This window comes from Rhinolophus sinicus, chromosome 1 (assembly GCF_057876585.1).
Source record: "Rhinolophus sinicus isolate RSI-liver-muscle chromosome 1, RSI-T2T, whole genome shotgun sequence".
Classification (NCBI taxonomy): domain Eukaryota; kingdom Metazoa; phylum Chordata; class Mammalia; order Chiroptera; family Rhinolophidae; genus Rhinolophus; species Rhinolophus sinicus.
In genome coordinates, this window is record NC_142501.1 from 56,080,340 (window position 1) to 56,095,303 (window position 14,964).

A 14,964-nucleotide genomic window follows, 5' to 3' on the forward strand; every position below is an offset into this window, starting at 1 on the left:
GGTAAAGCTCTTTGCCTCAAGAAGTCTCCAGCATACTCCAGAAGAGGCAGCAGAAGATGAGTGGATACAAAGGGAACAGAGAAACAGAGAAGTTGAAGCCCAGTGATACAGGTTTGGGTTTCATGAGCCTTATGATAAGCAGTGGCTGAAATTATGAGAGTGGGTGAGCTATCTCAGGAAAAGGAAACCATGGAATGAGAACAAGAGCTGAGAGTGGAACACCGGAACCACCCTATTTATTTCAAAGGTATGAGGCTGAGTTGAAGTGGTCAGAGGTGGAAGGGGGCTTCCAGACCCCAGATCCTGATAGAATCCATATATAGTATATTAATAATAATTCCAAACAGTAATTGTTAAGAACACAGTGCTATGGTACTATTTTAATGTAAGTTAAAAAAATGCAAAATGGTACACAATGCAAAAATAGGACTTTGTCTCATACGAATAAAATCTGGTCAAACACACAAGCATAAAAATATGTATTATATTAATGTAATAGGATTATGGTTTTTCCAGTTTTTCTTCTATTAATTTTTTTATGATTTTAATAAAAGGCAAAATATTTGGTGAAAAACGAAATAATTACTCAACATTTGAGCGGAGTCCCCTCAGAAAACTGATACCCCAAGGGGGCTGGGGGGCAGGAATTAACTTACCCACCCCAGTATCACAGCCTGTGAATGGCCAACTCGACCAACCTGAATTCTCACCTAATGATTTTTTCCCAGTGCCTGCTTGTTCTGGGCTGGTGCTTTGGCTAATTTTGGGCGAGGTCAGTTGTGAACTTACATTGCTTCCTAACCTCTCTCGATCCATACTTTCTCCTGTCCCTCTTTGTGCCCTTGGCCTTCCAATAGCATGCTGTCCCTGAGGCCCTCTCTGGCCTCCCTGGCTTTCCACCTGAAGACACACATTGCCTGTAATTTTCTGCTTCTGATCTGTATGCCTGTCCTGGTACACAGCTAAAAGCAGTTTCCTTTGCCTCCATTAATGACTTCTTCTTCTTGACCCAGAGAAGGCCACAAGGCACCTTCCAAAGCCTATCCTGAGTGCAATCCAAGGCACCTTTCAATCATAACCATAAATGATTTGGGGATTATCTGCTGCCTTGAATTACCTAGGCCAGTACTCCCCTCCATTAGAGTGACTCAACTTGGACTCAGTGGAATTTAATCTATTCAAATGAGCACAAACATATTCAGAACATTATATTCAAATGAATACATCCCTCCAACTGTCATACACACACACAGACTGGCCATTTCGATGGTGGGAAGGAAGCAGCTGTTTGCCCTATCTCCTCTTTGGAGACAGTTCCAATGCGTACTGGGGTACCCCTACCTGCATCCAATGAGACACCTGTACTGTCAGTCCCCTAATGTCTCCCCCTATACACGCTCCCATCTCATACCCTTCCTGGGACCACCTGAAGCAGGATTAGAGATCAGGGAAAGAAAACATCAGGATTCCAGGTCCTCCACCCGCCCACACCAGAGTAGAAATTGAAGTCATTCAGGATGCAGAAGGGCCTCCTGAAGTAATCAAAAATGTTTTTTAGATTTTTCAGGGTGGTCATCCTTTCCAGAGCAGACTGTTCTAACTCAGAACACATGATGGTAAATGCTACATTGATTCATTGCCCAGAGCTCTTCAGAAGTGAAGTTCCACCCATCTGTGTCTGGGTGAAGAAGACATTCTGCCTGGAAGCAGAGGATGCAGCCTCAAGGGCTTCTTTGCAGGCCCCTCTGAGCTTTCACATTCCTCGCATCTGTCTTTTGGTGGGTACAAGTGGGTACGTGTGCACGCCCCACTCCCGCTCCCCGCACATTATCTGTTTTTCCAAGCCTCTCATCTCCCATCCTTCATTTCATTTCAGTCTCCCAGTTTTTTCACAGGGACAACCTTGTGCCTCCTTCTCTCGCTCACCTCTATCCAAGGTTGCAACTTCATCCCTAACCACCCCATCTAGCTCAATCCAAAATGGAAACTCTCCTCTCTCCTTTGAGCCAATCACCTCCCTCCACAAGCAGGTTGGCCCTGCCTTTTAGGCAGGGGGAAGAAAATCAGGGAAATGGTTTCTACCTGTCCATAATCCCTTGGGTTGATGAATGGGAGCGACAGGAAACCCCCAAAGAGGAAAGTTTTTATTCCCACGCTGAAAGACAGCAAAAAATTCAGACAGAAAAAAGGATCGAGTTGGTTTAGCTGGACACTGAAAAAACAGTGATTTCCAGTCTTGTTACAACACCCCAGATGACTCCAGTCATCTCAAGGAGGGTTAGGAAATTCTCAAAATTGATTATCTTAAAATTTTTAACAGAAAAATACCACACAAAGAACTGATTTTGGGGCGGCCTGATGGCTCAGTTGGTTAGAGCGCGAGCTCTCATCAATTCCCGCATGGGATGGTGGGCTGCGCCCACTGCAACTAAGATTGAAAACGGCAACTGGACTTGGATCTGAGCTGTGCCCTCCACAATTAGACTGAAGGACAACGACTTGGAGCTGATGGGCCCTGGAGAAACACACTGTTCCCCAATATTCTCCAATTTAAAAAGCAAACAAAAAAAACCAGACTGACTTTGTTTTGGTGGGGATGGCAAAGGTCCCTCTCACATACAAAACCACAAAGAACCCAATAAAAATAGAAACTGTTTTTATGTCTAAAATAATCCGTTTTAGACCTTATTGCTGAAAGAATCAGTAGCTGTGAGGATGAAGAGATACTCCAATCCCCAGGAAAAGAAAAAGATGGCAATATTCCTGTTCTCCATACCTCCGAAGGGGAAGAGGAAAAATAATCTGAACTTTTTTTTCCCCTCCCAACACCTTCCCTCAAGCCCTCTAATTAGCTGTCTACTCCTAAAACAGGGATAGGAAAAAAAGGCAGAGGAACTGGGAAGATGATAAAAGTGGGGGGCGGGGGGAGTAACAGAAAGGATGATGAACAAGAGAAAAAGGGAGGCAAACAAAAAGGGCAGAGAAAACACGGAAAGAGGGCTCATCTTGTGTCCTGGTCTAGAAGCTGGAGCGATGTGCCCTCCACCCCACCCCACCCGACCCTGCTCTCCAGGGAGCATCATGGCACCTCCATCCCCTCTACCTCCCAGCTCCACTGCAGACACGACTGGAATGAGGCAGGAGCCAGAGAAAGGGGGTATGTGACAGAGGACAGAGGAGCACAGCCAGGCCCAGGTCTCTGGGACCTTGGCTCCTGCCAGAAATCACTGAATCATAAAGCAGCAGGTTATAGGGTGTGTGGGGTTTTTTTGGGGGAGGGCATGGGGGAGCCAGGCTGCTGCATAGGGTGGTGCTGCTTGGTGTTGGAAATAGCATGAGGAATGAACAGTCCATCCCATTCCCGCATGGCAGACAAGGCCTTCGGCTTACCTGCCCTCCTTCCCCTGGCTGCAGATCTCACACCTGTCCCCACCCCAACTCTTACTGCAGATGTAGCAGCAGAATTTTATAAGCTGCAGTGGTTGTGGCCAATACCTCAGCTCCCCACCAGCTTCCTTCCCCAGAAGCAGCAGGAAGAGGGAAAAAAGGGTACAATAACCCCAAAACTTCTCATCTGGGCAGCCCCCCAATTTATTAGCAAACTCAATTCTCAACATCTCTTCCTCTCTCCCTGGCTCATAACCAAATGATCACACAAGGATTTACTAAGAGGCATGAGGTTGTTGAGCTGGCATCGCCTCCCCAACCCCCACCGTCTGGGAGGGGGAATCACATTATACACAGAAAGAGATGCACCTGTTTCCAGAGGCGGCATGGGGTAAAAAGAGCTCGTAAAGAGTCCTAGATTGTTGCAAGAAAGATAATAATTTGATGGGGTTGAAATTAAATGTCCAAATTGAGGCTGCTTATGGAATTTAAAGGGGGTGGTGGTGCAGAGAACATGGGGTGGGAGACCCGAAATAAGAAAAAAGACAAAGAAAAACACATATGATATAGTAGACAAAGGGGAGAAACCATAAAAAAAAAATAGACACACAAATAAAAACAGAAGCTGAGAGGAGGGGGCCAGCACCTGGGAAGCAAGATGTTACAGCTGCAGAGGGGGTGGGGGAAGCAGGAAAGCAGAGTGGGAAGGGGAAACAAAGGCCGAGGAGCCAAGGAGCAGAGCAGACCCTTCCCATCCTGTGCCTGCAGCTCATCCATGACTTTCAATAGGTGCATCCACGAGGTTTCTCACACTCATTTCCTTCATGTCTGCATGCTCACACCCACCAGTTGGCCTCTGCTTTTGTGTAGTCCCCCACACACTGCCCCAGGTCACTCAAGACTTGGGTAGCAGCTTGGTGTGTCCAGACTGTAATGGGCCCCTCTGCACATGCTGATGTGCAGCCGCCCTCAACACTAGGCTCTCACCCCCAGTGCACTTCCTCCCAAAGGCAGAGGTTGCCTGGGGGCTGCTTGCTCTAACAGGGTGATTCCATGCTGTGTGCTCAGTGATCCAGCTAAGCAGACTCGCACACAGTGATCCCTCCATTTTCTCTGGCTGTCAGTGCTGCATCGATTTCACTAGCTCTGCAGCTTTTTAGTGGAGACAAAAGGGGAGGCGGAATTGCCCAGCTCTGGGCTTCTCCAGCACAGTTGCCACTCAGTGTGAGAAGAGTTATGGGAGATGATGAGCTCATCTGAATGAGTACCGTGCAGGCAGACTCCGACACACTGGAGGGAAAAACCAAGACATGGTTGTTTAGAAGTGGGAGTGCGGGTGTCAAAACCCTGGAGTCGTCTGATGGGCCCTAGGCACAGACAAAGTGGCGTGATGGTGAGAGAACTAGAAAGAGATCGAAAGGGAAGAGGGCAAGCAGTCCCAGGCTTCAGAGTTAGGAAATAAATAATGTTCCAAAGGGTCTGCCTCTGAAGTGGGCCAAATGGCTCTCCTGTCCCATGTTTATGGGGTCATGGACCATTAAACCAGCCAACCTACAGATGTCTTCATAAGACTTTACGAGATTAGACTGGGGAGACCCTATAACTCAGCAGCAAGAAGGGAAAACGAGAGGGGAAAATTGCAGAGAAGAGATGGCGAAAACAAGAGAGCTCAGCCTACAGAGTGACATTTCAGTGAAAGGATGTCTGGGTTCTGGGATCCCTCTCTTCCTTACTTCTCTCTTCTGTTTCTGCACATTTCTATTAGATTCAGAACTGCGTCAGGTTTATATTACCCAATATATTCTTGATTACATACTTTTTCCTTCCTAATCCAACTTCTACTTGCCCACCCCCCAAACTATGTTCCTGATCCACAATCATTGGCTCCTCAGTGAAGACCGTCTCTTTGGTATTTGTGAAGCAAATCAGGAAGATAATAAAATAGTTATACGTACAAACTCACATATATTGATTTTCAAACCTGGTTTAGATTGTCAGTGTGGTTTCCCACAAAGTCTAACAACCAGGAGCTGACCCTTTTAGGGGTTCCTGGGTTCCTAAAGGGTAATGTTTATTCTCTGAGCCATTGGCAGCAGAGATGAGCAGAGACCAGGAGGGCATACAATCTGAACTGGTTAAGGAAACAGATCAAGGAACAGGATACATGTTCTTACTCAGGCTTGCGCCACCCTGTGGCGATTTGCAGAATGTCATAGACCAACATTCCTTAGGAAAAGAGCCCTTGTTCTTCAAGTCTCACTCCTCTTTCAGAAATGCATGGACCCCAATTAAGGAAGGGGTGTTAAGCCCCAAATCTCCAAACCACCACTCAGGATCCGTATTTGAAAAGCAACCATTTATTAGAACCAATACAAGAGTATGAAAAGAGGGAAAAGAGGGTGGAAGAGGGGGAGAGTATGAGGTCTGCATCGGATGTCAGTTGTGGAAACACATAAATTGTCTACTTTTAAACATTTACATTTAAAAGACGAACATATATATGTCACTTATCCTAAAAAATTAAAAAATCAAAAGCAGACATGTTTGGCTGAAATAAAACTAAGAAACACAACCAAAACTCCCCCACAAACCAAAGTCCATAGAGAATTTAATTTCCAATTTTTCCATTCAGAAATCTGGCTACAAAGTGTGATTTGTTTTGCTACTCAGGATGGTACAGAGTGCTGAGAGAAACCCAGCCTCGAGTTTCTTAGATCCCCTCTTGTGTGAAGGGGTGGGAACGCCGGCCGAGTCAACTCCTGGCTAGTTGGCAAGATGTCAGACTGTTCTCTCCATCCTCCAGAACTCCACAGAACCGCCTGGTTCCACCGCCAGTGCTGGATGAACAAAGGAGCAGAGTCCACAAAACACGGAGAACCAGACTGTGACTGCAGCAAGGGGCCAGGACCTTGTGCTTCTTCATGGGTTACACGTCTAGGGCCAAGGAGAGGGAAAGGAGAAAGAGCCCTATCGGGAAGAGGAGCTGGTTGAGCCCCTGAACTGAGATGGAGAGTAAGGTTCTCAAGCCCACACCTGGGCAAATAGAAACAGTGTCCATAGTTTTCCTAAACCGGATGAAAAAAGGTCAAAGCGAGGTTCAGACTGTGGACACAGAGAAAGAATGACAGACGCTGAATGCAGTGAATTGGATGAAGCTTTAAAGAGTATCAATGCCTAATTTTGAGTATTAAACACATCTCTAGAAAAATCATTTTCCAATGTGGCTCTTTTTTGGTGGGGGCTGGAAGTGGTTACGTTTATTGAACCAGCTGGCTCCTATAGGGAGGTGGAGGCTTCAGTACAGATACCACGAAGGGGTGGAGTGACCCAGCTGTCCTGGGGTCAGTTTCGAGAGGGACAAGCAATGATATAAATCAAACCCACTGTGTCTGCTTTGCTCCTAAGACAGTCTGTGTCTGTTCCGAGCCCATGGGGAATGGGATCTTAATTCCCAACCTACAGAGGGAAACAAGCAGTAGCATCTCTGCCTCATGATTTCCTAATCCAATGCTCTTGGGTCTGAAATGGCCTCCCTTTGTGGATGTGAAACAGAAAATACTAAGTGCCTCCCCCCAAAACATCCTAAGTAAGTCTGGACTATTAAGGTTCCAACATTCACAAAAACACTGTCAACATCTGAACTAGCAGCTTTGATGAGGGGTGGGGGGCAGACTGTGCCGAGGTCACTAAGTAGTTCCAACCTTGGGACAGCTCAGTGAGGACTAAAGCCTATGTCAGGCCTAGACTTCGGCTCAAGGCATCCTCCATCGAGGACCCTCAAGTATTCGATCAACTTTGATTTACAATGCCTCACAACACCCCTGGTGAGGTAGGTCAGTATTATTACCCCCATTTGACAGATGGGGAACTGAGGCATTGGAAGGAGTGACTTGCCCAAGGTCAGCCATTATGAATCGGTTGAAGACGTTGGCAGTCAGCGTCCATTCAGTTGTTTCACTCCCCAGAGCATTTTACTTCTTAGAGTACACTTGGGAGCAAAAGGAAGCTGATAAGTACGTCTCATTCTACAAACAAGATGAACTCAATCAGCCCACAAGCATTAACTGAGGGCTATTATTTATCAAGCATAATGCAAGGAACCTTGGAGAAACAAACTGCTTCTGAAAGCCATGTGTTAATGGGTGTTTCGAAAATAAAATTACATTTTAAACATTAAGGCGAAGGACTAAGTCACACTGATTTCCCAAAGTTCTGTACTAAGTAACCAAAATTCCTAAAATCCAGATTGAAGCAACAAGACCACATTCAAGCAGGAAGCTAAGAACTAGTTTCCCCAGTAGTGGTCTTGGCAGTTCTGAGCTGCAAGGCTGATGGGAAGGACCAGCAACAGTGGTGGCGGCAGCAGCTTCAGCATCAGCAACACCCTCTACAGGCTAAGATAGGAGCACAGGAATCCTAGCACCACCACCACCCTCCTGCTGCCTCAGCCCTGCCCATAATCCCCCGAGGTCAGCCTCAGCCTCTCCCCAACCTTTCTGCCTCCACTCACCTGCAGGAGTTGCAGTATGTTCATCAACAGCTCAGGATTAAGGATATAAATGGTGACCCTATTTTTCAATTCAGGGAGGGGGGGTCAAGTGTTCTCTATATTAGTCATAAGACTTTTGTAATATTCTTTTCTCCTGCCAGAGGCATAACTCTAACAAAAGAAAGGAAAACAAAAAACACCTTTCCCCCCTCCTTTGGATTTACAGTAGATTCTGACAGAGATCATTATGACCTTTATTCTAAAACTAGTGGGACAAAACTAAATCCACAGCCAGCCCTGGTTTAGAATCAAATACTAAAGCTGCTAGAAACTGCAGAACACTTGAGCCTTAACACGTTGCATACGGCGGGGTTTAAATCCCTCGTGACGATTCTCGTGATCTGTACGCAACGTGTTACAAGTGCTGTGACTCGATTAAACTCCATCTTCTCCAGTCTCTCAATCTACAGGCAGGAAGCCCCCCGCCCCCCTTTCCTCCATATCCCCTCACAGTAGCCAGAGCGGCAGAAGCTCAAAGAATGATTTATTAACACACACGCTATAGTGTTCACCAGCGAAATTCTACTTCTAGGAAGGACCAATCATTCTAAGACCTAAATATAAACCTTTTTTCACTGATTGCTAATCACACTGAGCAAGTCCAAATGATGATCAAGTTCAAGACTGATTAAAGTGGCAATGACAGTTCAGGTTTAGACTGTGTTTGGAATTCCTCAAAGTGTGACAAACTGGCCACTGGGGCCTGGATCAACTGTGAGGGTCACACCTGCCAATGCCAGGGGACATCACACATACAAAAAAATACAGAATGGCAAGATACAAAGTTCACTGCATTCAATTTGGCCTAATTTCTTGATAATAGTTTCCTATTAGATTTTCTGATTAATACTGATGGCTCTTACCTAGGCTGTGATAATTAGGTTTTGATCTATTGTGACATTAATGATCACAATCAGTTGACTTTGAAATTGTCTTAATTAACGGCTCTTCCCTTGTCAGTTGCCTCCAGTGCAGGTTCTGTCCCCTCCCCCACCACCTTGTTTTAACTCCTTCTCTTACTGATCTTAGACACAAATAGCATTTGGAGATCACTTTCTTCCCATAAACAAAGATTTTAAACTATTTTAAAACATTTCTCTGACAGAGGAACAATATGAGATGATATTAGGTGAAATGAGAATTGGGATGAAGAGGCAAGAGAACACACTGTCAATGAATAGGAAAAAAAAATCCATCTTAGAAAGCCAAAGTCAAGCACGATGTTAAAAAGTGGCAATGACAAGTTGATGTAACTTTTAAAAAGACAAGATGAGGTAGTTTAAAATTCAAGAAATCCAGCGCAAGCATAAAGAAACTAGAATTTTTATGAAGCTATCCAAAGAAACTTCATACTGTAACTTTCCAGACAGTTATTCTAATTCCTGGGAATTCTGACTTCCAACTAGTCAACTCAATTTTCCAAGCAAAGTACCCTTTTCTTGTGGTCAGAACTAAGACATTTCTCAAAGTCAGACTGTTTCTTAACAGGGCTAGGCCTCATCCTAGATTAAATCCAAAATTCTAGAGTATGTGGATTTGGGGGAGGGTTTCCACATAATTGACACAAGTCTCTGCTTAGAAATCAATCTCTGGCAATGTTGAATAAAACTACACTGCCCAGAGTAGATGCCCAGGTGTTAACAGATGTGCCCCAAGATGCCTTTTTAGCAAATCTCTTGGCACTGCAAAATGTGTCCGTTTTAGGCTAAAAGCCAGCCTTATGTTAATTCCTCCAAAAGGGATAAGCAACTGAAAAAGGTGTGAGCAACTGATAAAATGTCCATGAGGAACCAAATGTTACAGAACCCACAATAATGTAACACATAACGGAATCTGCAACATAGTTAACACTTCTCACAAGCAAGGATGAACTATACCATTAAATACTTTGGCAAAGAGCATAAAATAGGGACCAAAATTTGGGGTTCTCAATCTCCACTCACCTGTTCTCTCAGAAATAGCAGCATTTCTAACTAACCTTCAGTTACCTTTATTTTCTGCAATAAAACAGGCCTTTGTTGTGGTCTATCTATGGCCAGTTAGCTCAGTTTATCCAAGATCATAAGTCTTTCCCACATATGAACTATGTTACCCTCCTTCTTAAGGGGCATCAACTGTATCAACCAGCTGTCTGTCTCTGCCCCCAAATCAGAATAAACTATTACATAGTCAGTTTATCCCACACCATTATGAGAGTTCCTTGAAGTCCGGTAAGAATCTTTTTGAACTTTGTATTCCCCACGCCAGAAAATGTTTGTTGAATGAATGATGTAACACTAATGTGGCTGAAATATGGACGGCTCAGTACAAACCCACCACTATCAATTGGGAGGGAGCACCCAATTCTGAGCATGTGCTCTTGGGTGCCAGGCTGGTAACATCTGTATTTTTGAAAACATAACTTTGATGATCAGTAACGCCAACATGAAACTGGAATACACTGGATCCAGACCTTTCCTCTCTCCACCTTGCTACAAGTATGTATGCTTGGTGGCTGATTACAAAGGTACAGACCTCACATTACTATTTTGTGCTCTCAAAATCTAAACCAAAAGGATGGAGCCATGGGTGCAAAATAAGCTTTTCCTTTGACCTATTTTGTGAGAAAGTTTCCACATTTCAAATCTAATTACACAACCCTTCCTGGGGTTCTCATACTACTATTGCAAAGTAGTATTTTAGGCCCTTGAATTCAAACCCAAAGGGCAAAGACAATCATTCCCCAACCCAAACACAGATCCCTCTGTACTTTAGGGGAGCTGGCCTATACATAGATCCAACAAAATCACAAGATGAAAATCCCAAGCACCTTCCCCAAAGCCCTATAAAATGACCTGAATACAAGGTAAATGGACAGCAGGGTGGCTACAGAACAGGACCAAACTTTCAACAAAAAGCAGAACACAGATATGGCTGGGGGACAGCCAAGGACTATCTAGACCAGGGGTGTCCAAACTTTTTTCAACGTTTTTCACCAAGGGCCATATGCGGTAAAATACACAAACAGCCGGGACACTCACTCGAGGTGAAGTACGTATTTAAGTAAGCTAAATATATTTTTAGAATTTGCTGCGGGCCAATTAACAATGGATCATGGGCCGTAGTTTGGACACCCCTGATCCAGCCTTTTAAGTGTTAGGAGCACCACAGGCCCAAATGCTCCCTTGAGCAGGAAAAAAACTGGACTGCAGGAAGAAAAATGATATGGCTCTCTCCAGTTTAAAAATGGGTGCTCGCATCAGGGCTGATATTCCCAACAGCTGATCTTAATGTGAGGGCATCAGCCCAGCCCAAGGCTCAGAAAAGCAACTACGTTGATCTTGGTAGACTCTTTTAGGAAAGGGTCTACTACATTCTGTGTAAGGGAGATCCATGAATGCTGATTACTAAAGAAATTCATCATTAGAAAAATGTTTTGGAAGGACTAAACATGAAAAATACACTGAGCACCTGGGGCCTACATGTTTAAGGGTGCTTAGCCCATGGCTACTAACTCTTCTGAAAGGAGAAAACCCCATGAAAACAAGTTTCTGTTTGAGGTTGCAATTCTCCAAGGGCCAGGACGGCTACTCAGCATTAACAAACGCCAGAGGCAGAGGCAGGCATCTGGCTTCCTTTCCGCTGAGGGCTGAAATCTGCACTGGCCTCTGGCTCCCTACATTCCTATAGAAGCAGCTGTGAATAGGCAGGGAGAGAACAAAAGTTGTTTTGGCGGCACTCAGTACAAGACCATGATTCAATAAACTGTGGACAGAAAAAGATGAATGGAGTGAAGAGTAAGGTATTAAAGAGGTGATGAATAGATAATACTGGGGTTATTGTGCTAAAAGAAAATCAGATTTTGATGACTGTCTTAAATATTACCTATAACTCTGGCAACCACACGTCCCACGTTTCTCAGCATCAATTTCAGTACAAAATAATTGTTTTTTCCATATCCTAGATTTTGATAAAAATATGGTCACTGTAATTTATATGCCCACTGCTCCTGGAAGACACACTTTGGCTACATGGATAAGCTGTCATTTTCTCCACCTGCAAATTGAGACCCAGATCACCTCCTCAGGGGGGCTCTGGCCTACTTTTGTCCTATCCTTGTCTACCCTAATTAATATTCTTGGTTACCTGTATGACAATTCTATTTCCTGACCATCCTTTCTTTTAGATAAGTACTGTTACCTAGCACTTGATCTAGGGCTTTAATTCCTTCAGAGTAAAGGAAGATGGAGATAAAACTCCTATCCACTTGAGGTACGGGTTCTGAGTTCTTACCTAATCACATTACCATTCAGAAGGATTTTCCTGGATGACTTAAACCAAAATCTTCATTGTTCCAGTCTGTCATGTCACTGCATCAATAGCTGTCTTCTCAACTGTGCTGTATAATTTTTGACATAATTTATACAAGCACACAGAATTCAATCAGCAGCTGAGCAGGGAAGCAATGTTAACGAATGCTATGAATGGGTACATGATTTGCATATTATTCGGCTCATCTGTGGACTAGAGCAATCTATCCATTCCCCTCGTTACTCTGAATAATCCAGAAATGGTTGAATGCTCCTTGCCAGACAGCTATGTTTTAAAAACCAAAGCAGCAAAAACCTCAGTGGCTGGTGAACACTAGAGTTAAGGCTATTTCAAGCATTTATTCTTATTTCCTCAGCTTTTGGGCTGGAACAAGGATGCTCAAAACCCTGCTATTTCCTTACTTTTAGTCTTGATTCTCCAGCCCTCCCTCAACTAAAGAAAAAAAGAGTAAAGAGAAATAGGGCATCTCATGGTAGCTAAAGGCAGAAGGTTATGATCAGAAAAATAAACTCTCAATATAATGGCAAAACAGGATGAAGCCAAAAGGGAAATACTTTGCTGAGTTGGGAGAGAAGGTTATGTCAACATGCTAATACCAGAGCCTGTCACTCTGAGGTGATAGTCTTCCATGGAAATGCATTCTTAAAAAGATAGAACTAAGAGTTTGAGGGTGGAAAAAGGAAGAACATTGATACTTTGGGGACTCTTGGCAAATCCAGGAGTCAACAAAGCAGGAAATGTATAACTATAAATGCTATGAATATTTAAAATTGTTATTGTGGCCAATGGTTCCCCTCTAAGAATTCCCCACTGAAAATAATGTCATGGAGAGGAAACTTGGGTCCACTGAGAAGTGAGGGTCAGGTTTGAAGCCTCTTTGGTTAACAGGAATGCTTTGGGAGGCCACAAAAGTTGGCAGGGTTGGAGGGTGCCTAGCACCTTGGCACGAGCAAGCACCAGGCAGTTACTCACACCTACATAAATTGAGTCCAAATGTGAGGGATGGAAGGAAATAATACATATATACCACGTGTGATAATAAAGACAACTGTACCCTACCCCATCATCCTCATGTACTAATAGCTAAACATCTCCACAGTTAATAATCCTGTCATTTTATGACAGACTACACCATCTTGCAGAAGCAGAATCAGGGATTGCTAAGAAACAAGGCCAAAAGTCCTGGGGCTAAAAGGAGTGCCTTAACAAATCTGAATGTAAAATTTCAAGTCCTCCAATGGATGGAGCTGTTCTGGGAGGATGGGTGAGGATGAACAACAGAGGGTAGCCCAGAAGACCACACCAGGGACCCTGTATTCTCCTGGGTAGAGCTGAATGATGCTGGGAAGGCCCCAACAGGTAGGCAGTTGCTATTGGCTTTTTAAAAAGATGGGCAACGTCTTTTCCATCCCAACATCTCAAAACAAAGGCTAGCTGATCGTCAACATGTTCTAAGAACCAAAATTCATCATCACTGTAACAAAATCCCCCAAGCTAAAAAGTGACCAACCCTGAAAAGATCAAGACTCTAAGGTGATTAAAAAGGTAAAATTCATCTTAAGGTCACAGGGGAGCAGAAAGAAGAGATCAGGGCAAAGGAAAAAATGGTGAGAATTACACACAGTATGTAAATGCCTGGTCTTCACAGAGAGACACTTATCATGAATCAGACCATCAGTTATGTTACAAGAGAACCAATACCAACATTTCTCCTGTGGAGCACAGTGATAAGCACATTTTTTATGGATGTGTTTAGGATAGAAGGGGGTGGGGAGAAGGGACAGGAAGCAGGGAGGTGAATGTATTATGTACAAAGAGAAATGACAGAGACCACCCCCTCCTTTAGCTCTTTGCTGTTTCTTTCTCTTTGTTTTCCGCATCCTCAGGGTATGCGTGCCACGTCAGTCTCTCTTCATAAAATGCTATCACAATCTGTGGACATTTTACATTAGCTTCTTTTGCAAGAACCAGGTCTGCTTCATCTGTGTCTTTCCTGGGGAGAAAGAATAGGAGACTTAAAAGGAGAGAAAGCAAAAGTGAGAGTCTGCCCAAATGTAGGTTTCTGTCATTATCTGCATATAACTGGCTTGATTTCCTCTTCATCCTGATTTCAAAGTGAGAAGAACCCTACCAATTCAATATTTTCAAGGAGAAATTTAAGTAAATGAATTAAAATTACAGTAGTGCCCCCTTACCTGTGGTTTTGCTTTTTGCAGTTTGTTACCCCTAGTCAAATGCAGTCCAAAAATACTGAATGGAAAATTCCAGAAATAAACAATTCTTACGTTTACATTGTGCGCTGTTCTGAGCAGCGTGATAAAATTTCATGCTGTCCCGCCTGGGATGTGAATCATCCCTTTGTCCAGCATCTACAGGCTGCACATATATAGTAAGAGATCTTGAGAAAGACCACTTTCACATAACTTTTATTATAGCAGTTGTTATAATTGTTCTATTTTATCAGTTAGTGTTGTTAATCTCTTACTGTGCCTGATTTATAAATTAAACTTTATCACACAGGTATGTATATATTTTATGTATGTATGTATGTATGTATGCATGTATAGGAAAAAACATAGTACATACAGAGTTCCGCACTATCCATGATCTCAGGCACCTATGGGGAGTGTCTTAGAATGTATCCACCATGATAGGGGGGACCACTGTATTACTGAGTATCATTTAACTACTGTGTTTCCCCAAAAATAAGACCTAGC

The 14,964-nt window shown here is 43.8% G+C and overlaps 1 protein-coding gene across 4 annotated transcripts in view; it reads right to left on the reverse strand.

Annotated features, from left to right (window-relative positions):
- Positions 1-5,726: 5,726 nt before the first annotated feature.
- The window catches only part of CBX5 (chromobox 5), a 34,456-nt gene continuing 25,218 nt past the window's right edge, over positions 5,727-14,964 (reverse strand). For all 4 annotated transcript variants that reach the window (XM_019724405.3, XM_074325602.2, XM_019724407.3 and 1 more), the window contains one exon: positions 5,727-14,240. In XM_019724405.3, the coding sequence (XP_019579964.1) occupies positions 14,090-14,240 (151 nt within the window). In that variant the 3' untranslated portion in view covers positions 5,727-14,089. The remainder of the gene's footprint in view (positions 14,241-14,964) is intronic.